Source organism: Oryctolagus cuniculus, chromosome 19, assembly GCF_964237555.1.
Source record: "Oryctolagus cuniculus chromosome 19, mOryCun1.1, whole genome shotgun sequence".
In the NCBI taxonomy this organism is placed as follows: domain Eukaryota; kingdom Metazoa; phylum Chordata; class Mammalia; order Lagomorpha; family Leporidae; genus Oryctolagus; species Oryctolagus cuniculus.
Window position 1 is genome coordinate 17,797,781 of NC_091450.1, and position 15,767 is coordinate 17,813,547.

The 15,767-nt window shown below is 39.1% G+C and overlaps 1 protein-coding gene across 10 annotated transcripts in view; it reads right to left on the bottom strand.

The window, feature by feature from the left end:
* The window catches only part of LOC100352755 (phospholipid-transporting ATPase ABCA3), a 183,092-nt gene that overhangs the window by 32,670 nt on the left and 134,655 nt on the right, over nucleotides 1–15,767 (bottom strand). For all 10 annotated transcript variants that reach the window (XM_070064644.1, XM_070064647.1, XM_070064645.1 and 7 more), the window contains 2 exons: nucleotides 13,163–13,385; nucleotides 12,042–12,200 (listed from right to left, as the gene is read on the bottom strand). In XM_070064644.1, the coding sequence (XP_069920745.1) occupies nucleotides 12,042–12,200; nucleotides 13,163–13,385 (382 nt within the window). The remainder of the gene's footprint in view (nucleotides 1–12,041; nucleotides 12,201–13,162; nucleotides 13,386–15,767) is intronic.

Consider the following 15,767-nt stretch of genomic DNA (forward strand, 5'->3'; position numbering starts at 1 on the left):
ATCTCTCACCAAGTTCAAGAAACAGTTCAAAATAGATTAAAGATAAGACCTGAATGTATAAAACTACTAGAAGAGGCCATCGCCGCGGCTCACTAGGCTAATCCTCCACCTTGGGGCGCCGGCACACCAGGTTCTAGTCCTGGTCAGGGCGCCGGATTCTGTCCCGGTTGCCCCTCTTCCAGGCCAGCTCTCTGCTATGGCCCAGGAGTGCAGTGGAGGATGGCCCAAGTGCTTGGGCCCTGCACCTGCATGGGAGACCAGGAGAAGCACCTGGCTCCTGCCTTCGGATCAGTGTGGTGCACCAGCTACAGTGCGCTGGCCGCAGCGGCCATTGCAGGGTGAACCAACGGCAAAGGAAGACCTTTCTCTCTCTCTCTCTCTCTCTCTCTCTCTCACTGTCCACTCTGCCTGTAAAAAAAAAAAAAAAAAAAAAAAAACAAAAAAAAAAAACACCAAAAAACTACTAGAAGAAATATTATAGTAGATGTACTTTAGAACATTGGCGTGGGAAAGGATTCATTGGATAAGACTCTCAAAGTAGAAGAAATAAAAACAAAAAAGAGACAAATGAGATTACATCAAAACAAAGAGTTTGCATAGGAAAGGAAACAACTGAGTAAACAGATAACCTAAAGAATGAGAGAAAATATTTGAAAACTACAAACCTGATAAAAGGGGGAGGTTTAATATCCAGAATATATAAGGAATGCAAACAAATCAATAGCAATAAACAAACAAAAAAGCCCCACAAAAACCAAATAATCCAATTTTAAAACAGACATTTCTCAAAAGAAAACATGCAAATGGCCAACAGATATTTGGATAGACATTCAACACCACTGATCATTTGGTAAATACAAACAGAAGCATGATGAAATATTACCTCACTGTGATTAGAATGGCTATTTTCAAAAAGACAAAAGATAACAAGTGCTGGTGCATATGTGGAAAAAAGGGAACTCTTGTACTTTTGGTGGGGATGTAAATTAGTATAGCCATTATGTAAAACAGTATGGAAGTGTCTCAATAGATTAAAAAACAGAACTATCTTATTATCCAGCAATCCCATTTCTGGGCATACATTTTAAAAAATGAAATCATGGGGCTGGCACTGTGATGTGGTAAAGCTACTTCCTGCAGTGCTGGCATCCCACATGGGCACTGGTTCATGTCCCGGCTGCTCCACTTCTGATCCACCTCTCTGCTGTGGCCTGGAAAAGCAGTAGAAAATGGCTCAAGTCCTTGGGCCCCTGCACCCACATGGGAGACCTGGAAGAAGCTCCTGGCTCCTGACTTCAGTTTGGTGCAGCTCTGGCTGTTGTGGCCTACTGGGGAGTGAACCAGTGGATAGAAGACCCCCCTCCTCTGCCTCTCCTTCTCTCTGTGTGTAACTCTGACTTTCAAATGAATAAATAAGTGATCAGCTAATCCATACTATTGAAAAAATGAAATCAGTATGCCAAACAGTCATCTGCACTCCTAGGTTTATTGTAGCACCATTTACAACAGCCAAGAAACGGAAACCTAAGAGTCTTTCAACTGATGAATGGATAAATAAAATGTGGGAATACTGTCCTGATGGCAGAACAAGATGGCATATGAATAAGACACTTGGGTAATCATCTTTCCACAGAAATACCAATTTTACTCCCCAAGTCATTTTCTTTTCTTTTTAAATTTATTTGTTTATTTGAAAGTAAGAGTTACACAGAGAGAGGAGAGGCAGAAAGAGAGAAAGAGAGAAGTCTTCCATCCGGCAGTTCACTCCCCAATTGGCTGCAAGGGCCGGAGCTGCGCCGATCTGAACCCAGGAGACAGGAGCTCCTTCCAGGTCACCTTTGTGGTTGCAGGGGCCCAAGGACTTGGGCCATGTTCTACTGCTTTCCCAGGCCATAGCAGAAAGCTGTATCAGAAGTTGAGCAGCTGGGTCTCGAACCCAGCACCCTTATGGGATGCTGGCACTTCAGGCCAGGGCATTAACCTGCCACCCCACAGTGCCAGCTCCATCACCTAGTCGTTTTCACATGGGCTTCTCTAGCTAGTTGAGACCACAGTATCAGATTTTAGTAAAATAATAAGAAAAGTTGCATTGAGGAGTCTGCATTAGTGTGCATCAGGTTGAGCTATTGCTTATGAAATCAGCATTCCATATGGAAGGGATGCTACAAGTCCTGGCTACTGTGCCTCCAATCCACTTCCCTGCTAATGTGCCTGGGTAAACAGCAGAATTTGGCCTAGTCTTTGGGTTCCTGCCACTCATGTTGGAGGCTTGGATGGCTCCTGGCTTTGGATAGCCTCAGATGTTGCAATCACATGGGAAGTGAACCAATGGATGGAAGATCTATTTCTCTCTTTCTCTCTGTCACTCTGCCTTTCAAATCAATAACTATTTTTTTAAGAAAAAGATACATTGAAGATAGCATAAAGGAAAGTTTTCTTGGGTCACCTATCCCCCAGCATCAAGTAGTGCAGAGATGGAGTTAATTAACTCCAAATTAATTAACTCCAAATTTTAGACTTGAAATCCAATACCAGGCCCCACATGATAAAAATCAGTGCCCAACAGGGCCACAGGTCCCCTGACCCCAGGCTCATACCCGTAGACTGAGATGTGTGGCTAAGGGACTGCCTTCATCATTCCTTCCCCAAACTCTGGCACAGAGAAAAGACACCAATCACTGAGAGTATGGTTGGAAAGGGAATTTAGGACTTTGGCTTCAAGTGCAAAGCTAAGCCATAACAACAATATCCAGTGGCTGATAAAGGTCAGAGTTCCCTATACCTGGCTAGTTTTTTAAATAGAGCTTCTAGAGTTGCCCTAGCACTGCCCAGTGGGACAGACTTGTATTGGCATACATCACCACCCTCCGCCATGGGCTTGGCATGACCTCCTGAGATAGTGTAGGACCTGTTGATTGTGAGATATATATTTGATTCAGCTTAGTGCCTGCCTTGACAGCAAGGGGCAGTTGATCTTACTGCCCCTTCTCAAACCTTCAGCAGATAGCAAAGAACCATGGGACTCTATACTGGGACTCAGGATTGGCAGGGATGGTAAAATCCAAAATTAGGCAGATAACTATTGTCCTCATCCACAGGTTAGTGCTAATGGACAGAGCTTCTGGACCTGCCCACTGCCAAGTGCATAGACAGTTGAACAGACATGCCAGTTAGTATCATTTGTGGTTAGCTGCAGTGGCCTCAGGTTATGGATCCATTGCAGCAGCAGACAGACCATAGCAGTGTCAATGATGGCCCTACAATCTCCTTGCACTTATCTGGATAGGATATGGGCTCCAGGTGCAATCTAGGATTGTGGCATTGTGGTCACAGGACTTGGCATCTGGGCCTGCCCCAGTGCCAGGGAGAGGCTTGTAAGGATTGACTGCACATTTTTGGACACCTTCCTAGTTCATTCTGAGCAGGACATTGACTAAAGATTTGAGATAAATCTGAGCACAGGGTGTCACTGAGATAGTGATGGCACACTGACAAGAGACTTGTGCCAAACCTCAACTTGGGTGTCACCTACTGCTGAAGTAGGGGAGATGCCCATAGGCTCAGAGAAAATCAGTGGATTGCTTAAAATTTCTTGAACGTCTGCCTCAAAAGAAGCCAGATTACAAATACTTAAAAGAATAACCAATCCTTCAATGCACTGATGATTTCAAGAACTCTCAGAGAACTATTATTTCACTCAATAAATGAAATAAAGAGCCAGAAACCATTTGGAGAAACAATTTAAAATATTTGTTCTAAGGAAACTCAAAGAACTTTAAGAAAACATAGGGAAACCACTTAATAATCCAATAGTGAATTGACAGAGAGGGAGGTAATATTAAAAAATCAAACAAATTCTTCAATTGAAAATTACACTAGATGAAATAAAAAGCAAAATAGAAGTTATCAATAGAAAAGTAGATAAAAACAGAAGAAAGTTTCAGTGAGCATGGAGACAAGCTATTTGAAAATACACAAAGGAGGGGGAAAAATCAAAAGGAATGAAGAAATGAGAAATTTTGAACAGCATGAAAGGAGCAAACATCCAAGTAATTGGGATTCAAGAGATCTTTAAGAATGCTAAAGAGGTAGAGGAAGAATAGGCAAAGTGATAATGGGGTGGGTGTTCAGTGCAGTGGTTAGGATATTGCTTGGGATGCCTACCTCCCATAGTGGAGTGTTTGTGTTTCTGTCCAGGCTTCACTTCTGATTCTAGCTTCCTGCTAATGTATTCTCAGAGGTAGCAGGGGATGGCTCAAATACTTGGGTCCTTGCTCCTCACTTAAGAGATCCAGACTAATTTATTAATTCTGTTGTGCCCTGGCTCAGCCCCAGATATTGTGAGCATTCGGAGAGTGAGATAGCACATAGAAAATCTCTGTCTGCCTGTCTCCCTGCTTTTAAAATAAAATATAATAAATAACAAAGTATTTATAATTAAAAAACTGTCCAAACATAGAGAAAGATACAACTGTCAGATATAGGAAAGTCAAAGTTCATCAGTGAAATTCAATCCAACGAAGTCAACCCCAAGATCTATTATGATCAAGCTCTTCAAGGTTAAAGATAGAAGGTTCTCAGATATCAAAACTTCAAAATTTTGGGAGGAATGGAGTGCCAGTGTAGAGTTCATTATTCATAATTCTTATTTCCTGTGGTGGAATGAGAAGGCCATGCCAAGATGGCTGCTGGCAAGCAAGAGTCAGTTACTCAGGAATGGCTTCGGAACCCACCTGGCAACAGAGCATGCCTGGCAACAGGCTGTGATTGGTTAGGGAGTAAACTGCCCCTTGACCAGATTGGCTGCCTCAGCTATATAAGCTGGTGTACCAACTGAAATAAATGAGTCTGTGGACTGCTTGCCTCTGGCCTGCTTTCACCCGACTCCCAGTGTCTGTGTGGTGACTCCACGCCTCTTGCCCCCACCATGCTCCTCTTCTCAGAACGAATCCACAGCAATAGTTTCCCTTTCAGTTTCTTCCCATCTCTATAATTAATGTCCAGTTGTTACCATTTCAACATAGCTTGTTTAAACCAAATCATTTTTGTAAGCCTCATGGTATCCAGAAAGTAGAAATCTGTAATAGACACCAAAAGTAATAAACCAGTAATCTAAATATACTCTAGAGAAAATAACTTGCCACAAAGGATGATCGTAAGAGAGAAAGACAGAAAGAAACAATGATTAAAGTAGAAAACAAGTGTCAAAATGGCACAGTGCTCCAACCCATGTGAGAGCCCTTGGACCATGGCACTGAGCTCAGGACCTGGGGATTCTGGTGTTTCCAAATGACTGCCTGCCTAATTGGATGGTGACATAGTTTCTTAAGGGCCTTGCTATACTCTCAGTGGGTGTTAGCACTTTTCCGAGTGGGACACTATCTACTATGAAACATCTGGGCCAGGGAGTTGGGCTCCAAGGTCTAATTCACTGTGAATTCATGGGGATCAGCTATCTCCAGGATAGGGCCCTGGAAGACGGATCGTAGAAGGTCATGTATTTAGTAAAGTTTACAAAAATAAAATGTTTCAGCCATGAAAAAATGTTAATATTAAGATATTATTTATTAATAATCAACTTAAATGTGGGTAAATTAAATTCTCCAGTTAAATATATAGATGACCAAATGGATTAAAGAAAAAAGAAAGACTCACCTATATACTGCTAACAAAGAAACTCACTTTACTTCCATGATATGCATTAACTGAAAGGGAAAGCATGGGATAATACACTCCATGCAAAAGGAACCCAAAAGAATGCAGGTAGCCATACTTCTAGATTTTAAATCAAAAGTAATAAAAAGATACAAGAACGGTCATTATATTATGATAAAGAGTTCAATACAGGAAGAACCACTAATGCAAATACATATGCAGACAATATTAGAGCACCTAACCAAATAAAGCAAATATTGATAGACTTAAATGGAGGGATGGCCTTTAATACAATAATAATAGGGGACTTAAAAAAATAGAAGAGGAAGGAATTCCTTCAAACTATTTTTTATGAGTCCAGCATTACCTTGATATCAAAACCAAATAAGGACACAACAACAACGACAAAGAAGCTTTGGCCAATATCCTTGATGAAGACAGATGGCTAAAGTCCTTAACAAAATACTATCAAATTGAATCCAATGTCATAGTGAAATGCTTATTCATCATGAGCAAGTGGGATTCATCCTAGTCAAGCAAGGATGGTTCAACATATGCAAATTAATAATGTGATACATATGCTACATTAACAGAATGAACGATAAAGATTATATGTTTCAGAAGGTGCAGAAAATGTACTTGATAAAATTCAGCCTACTTTCATGATTTAGGAAAACACCTATGAACAAATTAGGTATAGAAGGAATGTGCATCAACATAATAAAGATCAAGAGCTAACAGCACACTGAATAGGGAAAAGCTGAAGGCTTTCTCTGTAACTTCAGAAACAAGACAAGTATACCAACTTTCACATTTATTCAAATAGTACTGGAAATTCCAGTGCTAACGTTATTTCTAGGAAACAGAAAGAAAAAAAATGGCATTCAAATACAGAAAACACCAAAAAAACTCCACCAAAAATTTGTTAGAACTAAAACTTACTTTGGAAATTTATATTTACTAAATAAAAAAAAAACACACACACACACAAAAATAAAATAAAATTCCTAAATTAAAAAAAAAGAACTAACACATTCAACAAAGTTGTAGGTTCAAAGTCAACATGCAAAAATCAGTAGCATTGTTATACACCGGTGCAAAATTATCTGAAAACTAAATCAAGAAAACAATCCATTTCCAATTGCTACCAAAAAAGAAAGACATACCTAGGAATAAAATTAACCAAAGTGGTGAAATATCTCTACAATCAAAACTATTAAACACAATGAAAGATATTGAGGAGGACACAAATAAATGGAAAGCTATCCTGCTTGAATGGATTAGAATAATCAGTATTGTTAAAATGTCCATACTACCCAAGTCATTCCCTATCAAAATACCAATGATATTTCCACAGAAATAGAAAAGAACACTACTAAAATTTTTGTGGAACAACAAAAGACCCCAAACAGCCAAAGTAATCCTGAGCAAAAAGAACAAAACAGGGGGCATTATACTATCTGAGTTTAAATATATTTAAAAGCTATAGTAATTAACCAGCATGGTATTGGCACAAAATCAAACAGATCAATGAAACAGAAGCCCTAGAAGTACACCCACAAATCTATATTGTTAATAAATATTTGAGGAACACACACTGGAAAAAAGGATAGTATCTTTAATAAATGGTGCTTGGAAAACTGAATATGTACCTGTAGAGGAATGAAACTAGGCCCCTGACTCTCACCATACACAAAAACCAACTCAAAATTAATAAAGGCTATGAAATTTGCTAAAACAAAACAGGGAGAATTTCTTCAGGAAATTGAAATAGGCAAGGATTTTTTTGGATCAGACCCCATAAAACAGGAAACAAAATAAAAAAATAGACAAATAGAATTTAATTAAACTAAAGAGCTTCTGCACAGCAATCTAGAGTGAACAGACAACCTATATAATGGGAGAAAATTTTTCTTGCTGTACTCTAATGAGGGCTTAATAATCAGAATATGTAAGGAACTCAACTTAGTTACAAAAAAATAGGCATGTCTCATAGGAAGACATTCAATGGCCAACCAGTACATGAAAAAATGCTTAATGTCATTAATCATCAGGGAATTACAAATCAAAATCACAATGAGATCATCTTCTCACTTCAGTATTGGCTGTTATCAAAAAGACAAATAGTAACCAGCATTGGTGAAGATGTGTAGGGAAATTTTGTACACTGTTGGTGGGAATGAAAATATAGCTATTGTGAAAAGTAGCATAAAGGTTTTCCAAAAATTAAAAATATAACACCACGTGAATCTAGCAATCACACTACTGGCTATATAACCAAGTGTAATGAAATCAGTGAGTCAAAGAGAAGTCTGCACACCCGTGCATAGTGCAGCACTATTCACAACAGACAAGAAAGGGATACAACCTAAGTTTCCATCAACTGATGAATAAAGAAAACATGGTACGTACATGCAATGGGAAATTATGTAGTGAATTAAAAGAAGAATGAAATGTCATTTTCAATTACACAGATCAAAAAGGAAGTCATTATTTTAAGTGAAATAGGTCATTTGTTAAGGTAAATAAGCCAGGTACAGGAAGGTAAGTACCACATGATCTCGCTCATTAGTGGAACATATTAAAAAATAATCTTAACAAAAGTTAAAAGTATAATAGTGGTTACTAGAGGCTGGGAGAGTGGCAGGGAAGATGGGGAAAATATTGACCAATGGGTAATAAGTTACAATTAGATAGGAGTAAGAAGTTCTGGAGTGCTTTTGCAAAACAGGGAGACTAGAGATAATAATAAAATGTACTGCATATTACATGTAATATACCATATAATATACTAGGTTAAAAAACCTAGATGACAGGGATTTGGATGTATTCATGTATTCATGTATTTGGATGTATTCATGTATTCATAAAGACATGTTAAATGTTTGAAAAGACAGCTTCACTCTGATTGGAAATTATGTGGTGTATTCACATATAAAAACATCACATTACCCCATAAATATGCACAATTTTAATGTGTCAAAAATAACATTTTTATATGCAAGAAAATTTAAAAAGTGTGATTTTTAAAAAGATGATTTTATAGAAGCTGTGAGTAGAGAAGTTGTTATTTTTTGTCTTTCAATGAAGGAGGCCAGCATTGTGGCATAGTGGGTAAAGCCACCGTCTGCAATGCTGGCATCCCATATGGGTGCTGCTTTGAGTCTCAGCTGCTCCACTTCCAGTCCAGCTCCCTGCTCAAGTGCCTGGGAAAGCAGCAGAGGATAGCCCAAGTGCTCGGGCCCCTGCACCCACGTGGGAGACCTGGAAAAAGCTTCTGGCTCCTGGCTCCAGCCAGGCCCAGCCCCAGCTGTCATGACCATCTGGGGAGTGAACTAGTGGATGAAAGATCTCTCTCTCTCTCTCTCCCTCCCTCCCTCGCCCCTGCTGTGTAACTCTTTCAAATAAATAAAAACATTCAGTCCTGGTGGTCAAATTTATTGGTGTAAGTTTTTCACAATATTCTCTCATCCACATAGTGGTAATTTGTTCTCTCTACCTCTCCCTCCATCCCTTTTTCCCTTCCTCTCTCATTTTACTTACACAGTTTATCCATAATTTTATCAAATTTTTTTTGTTTTTCCAAAAAGCTGGCTTTTACAAGATTTGTTTAAAAGGCAGAGTTACAAAATGAGAGAGAGAGAGAGAGAGCGCGCGTGCTTCCATCCAATGGTTCACTCCCCAAATGCCTGCAATGGCTGGATCTGGGCCAGGCCAAAGTCAGGAGCTGGAACTCCATCTAGATCTTCCATGTGGGTGGGCAGGGGCCCAAGCCTTTGGGCCATCTTCTGCTGTTTTCAGCAGACAGCTGGATTGGAATCAAGCAACTGGGACTCATGAGTCAAACCAGAGTTCATATGGGATGCCAATGTTGCACATGGTGGCTTAATCAGTTGCACCACAATGCCAGCACCAAAAAGATAGCATTTGTTTCACTAATTTTTCTCTATTGTTTTCTTTTTTTCTACTTCTTTGATTCATCCTTTCTGCTTATTTTGACTTTAATATTTTTTTCTAATTTTTTAGGGTAGAAAAATTAGTTTATAGAATGTATATTTGTTCAGTGACTGTATGGGAATACTTAAAAGTTTGTGGAAAAATGCAACTAAAATAAACTTTATACAAAAAAAATTGAGATCCATGCATTGTTTTCTCATAATATGCATTTTATCTTAACTTTCTGAAGACCTCTGATATGCACGGATTTCGAAGAATTTCTGAAGCAAAATTAATTTATCTTTTAATTCCATTTTCCACAAACTTTTAAAAGTATCTTCAAGTACACACACACATACGCAAGTGTGTGTGTGTGTGTGTGAATTTTGAAATTTATATTTTCATTTCTTATTTTCTAATTTCCAAATGGCCACAATGGCCAGGGCTGGGCCAAGCCAAAGCCAGAATCCAGGAGCTTCCTCCAGATCTCCCAAGTGGCTCAGGGGCCCAAGCACTTGGGCCATCCTCTGCTGCTTTCCCAGGCACATTAGAAGAAAGCTAACAACCAGGACTAAAACCAGTGCCTATATGGGATACTGGTGCTACAGGCCACACTTTTAATCTACTGTATCCCCAACTTCATTCTTTACCAATGTGCTCCTTTGTGTTATTCTTAAAATTTTTGAGAATATTTATTAACAATAATTATACATATTTCAATACATGTATAAAATGTATACTGCTCAAATCAGAAAAATCAACATTTCTCCTCTAACACATTGTTTATGATTAAAAGCTTTGTTGTATAGTTTTCACCTTACTAAATTTAACAACAGATACCATAATTTGCTATATGTTATATATAATTATAAATATATATGCACACATTTACATAAATAGTCATTTCAGACATTTAGAATTCATTGAGGAGGCCTGTTTTGTGATCTCTACTAGTGAAATAGTCTACATACACGTATAAAAAAAGTTCTACTGCTGAATCCTGTTGCTGAGAATGTCAATTTGATCCAGTTGGCTGTTAGAACGAATCACATCTTCTATATTTCTTCTGATTTTATGACTCTTATTGTTTCAATTCTTTTGAGAAAGTTAAAATCTCCAATTATAACTGTGGATTTGTCTTTTATTTTTCTTTTCATTACTTTCAGCTTTGGCTTTGAATCTCCCAACTCTATTTTATAAGTTTCTGAACCTGTGGCTTCTGCTGAGTATCCCTGTGTGGTTTATAGTCTTATTTATTCTGCAGATCGTTTAGGCTATACTTTGTGTACGGAGTATGAAACTACAAACTTGGTTGTTTCTTTGCATTTTACTAAATTTTTACAATGAATCTCTCTTTTCTCAATCTTTCCCCCTGAACACACCCATTTAAGTTTATTATTATAACTACATTTTGGGTTCAGTTCCCCATGAACTTGTCAGCTACTATAGTATAGATGACCTGGCTCATATTTGCGACATGTGCCCTGCCACTTGCCACATTCTCTTATCCCCAATGACACTGCAGGCATATGTAATAACTGATATAGGACCAACATTAGAGATTTTTGAAATGAAATTAAGTTATTATTCTATATCCTGCCTTCCTTTCTGCTTTTTTTTTTTTTTTTTTTCTTGTTTAAATGCTCCCATCGGCCGGTGCCACGGCTCAATAGGCTAATCCTCCACCTTGTGGCGCCGGCACACTGGGTTCTAGTCCCGTCAGGGCGCCGGATTCTGTCCCAGTTGCCCCTCTTCCAGGCCAGCTCTCTGCTATGGCCCGGGAGTGCAGTGGAGGATGGCCCAAGTTCTTGGGCCCTGCACCCGCATGGGAGACCAGGAGAAGCACCTGGCTCCTGGCTTCAGGATGCGCCAGCCGCAGTGTGCCGGCTGCAGCGGCCATTGGAGGGTGAACCAACGGCAAAGGAAGACGTTTTTGTCTGTCTCTCTCACTGTCCACTCTGCCTGTCAAAAATAAAAAATTTTTAAAAAATGCTCCCACCACCAAGAGAGTGACTTCCAACTTTTAAATACTCACCTAACAAACATTTGTATGTCTATTATATTACTGATCCCATATAAGACAATGAGGAATTTAACATTAAATTGGCATCTTCCACTCAAAAACTAGTGTACTGGGGGAGAGGGATGACAGAAATGTAAATGAAATCCAGACTACAATTATAACATTACCATGGAGATTCTTTCCCATGGAGATAATGTATTATGTATATATAAACTATGAATTTTAGCCGTATCTTGTACAAGTTGTGTGACATAGACCAAGTTACTTACATTTGTGTAAGATTTGTTTCCCTCAAAATAAAGATATCAACACATAAGTCTATGTATTACTGCAAAGATTCACAATAGTGTAGACAGAGCTGTTTGCCTGTGCTTAGTAACTGATCATTAATATCTCTGATAAGCCTTGGAGAGCCCAGGATACTCACATTCATCACAGTTTATGATTTTAGGAATGTTGTTCGAGGAAGAACATAAGTGAGTGTTTTCTTGGAAATCATAATATTTGGTGATGCTCATCCCAAGGTTATAAATTGGTAACAGCAGGAGTATATTAAGTATGAGGTTTTTTACAGTAGTGTTTACGCCTGCGATTAAAAAGATAACATTAACGTGCTTTACCTAAAGTGAACTGCCTCCAGAAAACAAAATCTCCCAAAGTTGATCATATTAAACTGAGAAAATTACAAAGTCATTACACCATCCTCATAAAATTCTAATCTCTTACCGCTAAATATACTACCTCTGATATCTTAAAACTGAAGTTCTGCCAGCAACCCAAATAAACCATGAAACTAAAGGGATGCAGCCTGCAAACATCTTGATTTTAGTCCAGTGAGACCTATGTCAGACTTCTGACCTAGAGCACTGTCAAGTAATACACTTTATAGTTTAAGCTACTAAATTTGTGCTAATTTGTTACAGTAGCAATAGAAATTAAAACAGAGACAAAGTGGCAGCAATGTGGTTAATTCAGGGAAATAACAAAACAGCACAATTCCTCCTATTTTTAGTTTACTATTCGGAGATCAATTTTTGTTCATATAGCTTAATATTTCCTCTTGAAAAGGTATGCAAGGAATATTAAGACCTTCATCTAATTCAGGGAATTCTTCAGTAGGAAGGTAAGACCTAACATCAGCTGAATTAACACAGATGAAGCTAAGATTTAGAGTGTGATTTGACAGAGGAATGGCAGCAGTCTGTGCTCTAAAATATTTTTATTTGTGACTGTTGCCAGTCCAGTCACTCTCTCCTTGAGTATCACGATCAAGGGGGAAAAATTTAAAGATAAATATTGTACAAACCCAGGCAAGCAAGGCTTGGGAGAAAGGGGACTGTGATAATGTTAGTGGCATAATTTGTTTTGCTTTGCACTCAACATAATGCCAAAATATAAATGGCACTGATAAAAGGCTGTTAACTTAAAATTAGCATAACTTTTTCCACAGAAATAAATAAAAATTATAATATTCTTATCTTCAAACCCAGTTTTTTATGTTTCTTCATAGGAGGTCTCTGGGAAACAGAAACTGTATGAAGCTCTTACCTTGAAGGGTGTTTAGTAGGAGATCCACAAGTACACCCAAAAATCCCATGCATTGGTTGAACATGAAGAGCTTGATGTAGGCACTGGTGCCACTGCTAAACAGGAAGCATGTCAGGTATATGAAGGGAATAACAGACCAGGCGAACATCATAAAGATGAACATTGTGTCCAGAAAGTGGTAATCACTGATCAATAAATCCAGCCCAGCAAGAAGGAACACCACCTGAGACACAGAGTACAGAAATAAAGTCAAAGTGAAGAAAAACACGCAACACCTGACAACTCAAGTTCAAACACAGAAGGAAAAAATTGTTCCTCTATTATAACACAGAACTATTGATTAAATCATTTTATTTATGAGCATGCCTGTAAGGTATTTATACTTTAAAAAATATTTAATTATTTGAAAGGCAGAGTTACACACACACACATATGCACATATACGCACACACATACAAGATCTTCCATCTCCTGGTCCACTTCTCAGATGGCTGCAACATACAGGGATGGGTTGAAGCCTGGATTTGGGAGGTTCTTCCAAGTCTCCCACGTGGGTGGCAGGGGTCCAAGCATTTGTGTCAGCTTCTACTGCTTTTCCAGGCCATTAGCAGGGAGCTGCATTGGAAGTGCAGCAGCCGGGACTTGAACCAGTGCCAACAGAGGGGCATAACTTTGCAGGAAGCAGCTTTACCTGTCACCCCACAACGCCGGCTCCACTTACACCTCTTCCTTACCAACGAGCAGAACCACTGTAATTGCATTTCTATTCCTTTTTGTTTTTCCTATGTGAAATGATTTTACTTTGTTGTTCTTGAACAAGATCAGAGTGCATTCTTTGTTCCCACACCCTCAAATAAGCCTATTGTCGATATTGCTAGAGATCAAATCACCTAGTAGGAAAACTTTTTAAAAATATTCTAATTCTGTAACTGCAGGCCATGCATCTAAGGGGCCGACCTTTTACTCCTCTCTAATTTTAAATTCTGTCTGTTGGCTTTACGCATTATTTCACTCCTCTTCTCCCCATTTCAGCCATTTGGTTGAGAGTCACCCAGGGAAACCCAAGGCTACAGGGGACTTAAGTAAGAAAACTGAGAAACTGTATAACTGCTAAAAAAATAAATTTCCAGACATGCTTTCATTAGTTATTGATTATAGCTCCTCTAAATATTCCAGGGTTGTCCATTATGTGCTGTCAAATGATTACATAGGAGGATCATTATGAAGTGGGCAATAGTACAAAAGGAGAATGTCTACTGTGTGATTGACAAAAATGTTAGGATCTCTGTGGGGAGCAACTCGGACTAGACTAAGTTACCGGAATTAAGACTTATTCTATGCATCTGCTCTCCCACAATATGGCGCTGAGAAGGGAGTAAACAACTTCTACGCAGCTGCCTCTCGCCAACTTGAGTGATGACCTGCAGGAGCTGATCCTGCTCCTGATTGGAGGAGAGCAGCGTGCTCGGCGTGTGGGTAGCAGAGTTGGGATTGGTGGAAGAGGACTATAAAGGAGGAGAGAGACAACATGCACCAGGAACATCTAAGGGGAACATCTATCTGAAGGAACACCTGAGCAGCCCCCGAGAGAGCTGGCCGGTGGTGTGCCGCTCCCCCGCGGAAGTGGGGAAAGTGGCAGGGGGGCCCGCCCCTCCACGGAGGTGGAGGGACGGCAGCCAACCCGGGAAGAACCAGCAGCAAACCTGGGGAGGGCCGAGCAAACAAAAGAACAGCGCAGGGTCCTGTGTCGTTCCTCCGCGAAGAGGGGGAGCGACAGATCTCTGTCCTTAATGTGCTGTACATTGTGATTTAGTGCTATAACTGGTACTCAAACAGTATTTTTCAGTTTGTGTTTCTGTGTGGGTGCAACCTGTTGAAATCTTTACTTAATATATACTAAATTGATCTTCTGTATATAAAGATAATCGAAAATGAATCTTGATGTGAATGGAAGGGGAGAAGGAGCGGGAGAGGGGAGGGTTGCGGGTGGGAGGGAAGTTGCGGGGGGCGGGGGGGAAGCCATTGTAATCCATAAGCTGTACTTTGGAAATTTATATTCATTAAATCAAAGTTAAAAAATGTTCTCAATGGTAGTAGAAAAAGTAATAAAGGCATCAATATACTTATGTAAAAGCACTCTAAAGCAGTTGTTTATATGAGGGAAACGCAAGGAACATGCTCAGAAGGGAGACAATAAAATTCACATTTGATCAGGTAAGGATGAGTTACAGTTTCATGGGAAAGCTCCCCTGACACAGAGTTAGTCTTCAAAGGTTGAGAAAGATAGGTATTTTCTCAAATGCAAAATTTTCAGTACTAAGGCCAAATCACACAAAGAAACAGGCAAAAACCAGGCCATTCAAGAGAAGAAAATAAAATGGCAGCAATCATCCCTAAGGAAGCACAAAGCTCAGACTTACTAAATAAAAATAAATTAAACTGTCTTAAATATGCTCAGAGAGCTAATGTAGAAATCAATGATTACAAGAGAATCACAAAAATAATATATGAATAAAATGAAAATATAAACATGATCTTTTCTAAGTTTCCTCATCTAGATAAATTTCAAAAATGTGTGCACTGAAATAAACTTATCTTTTAATTC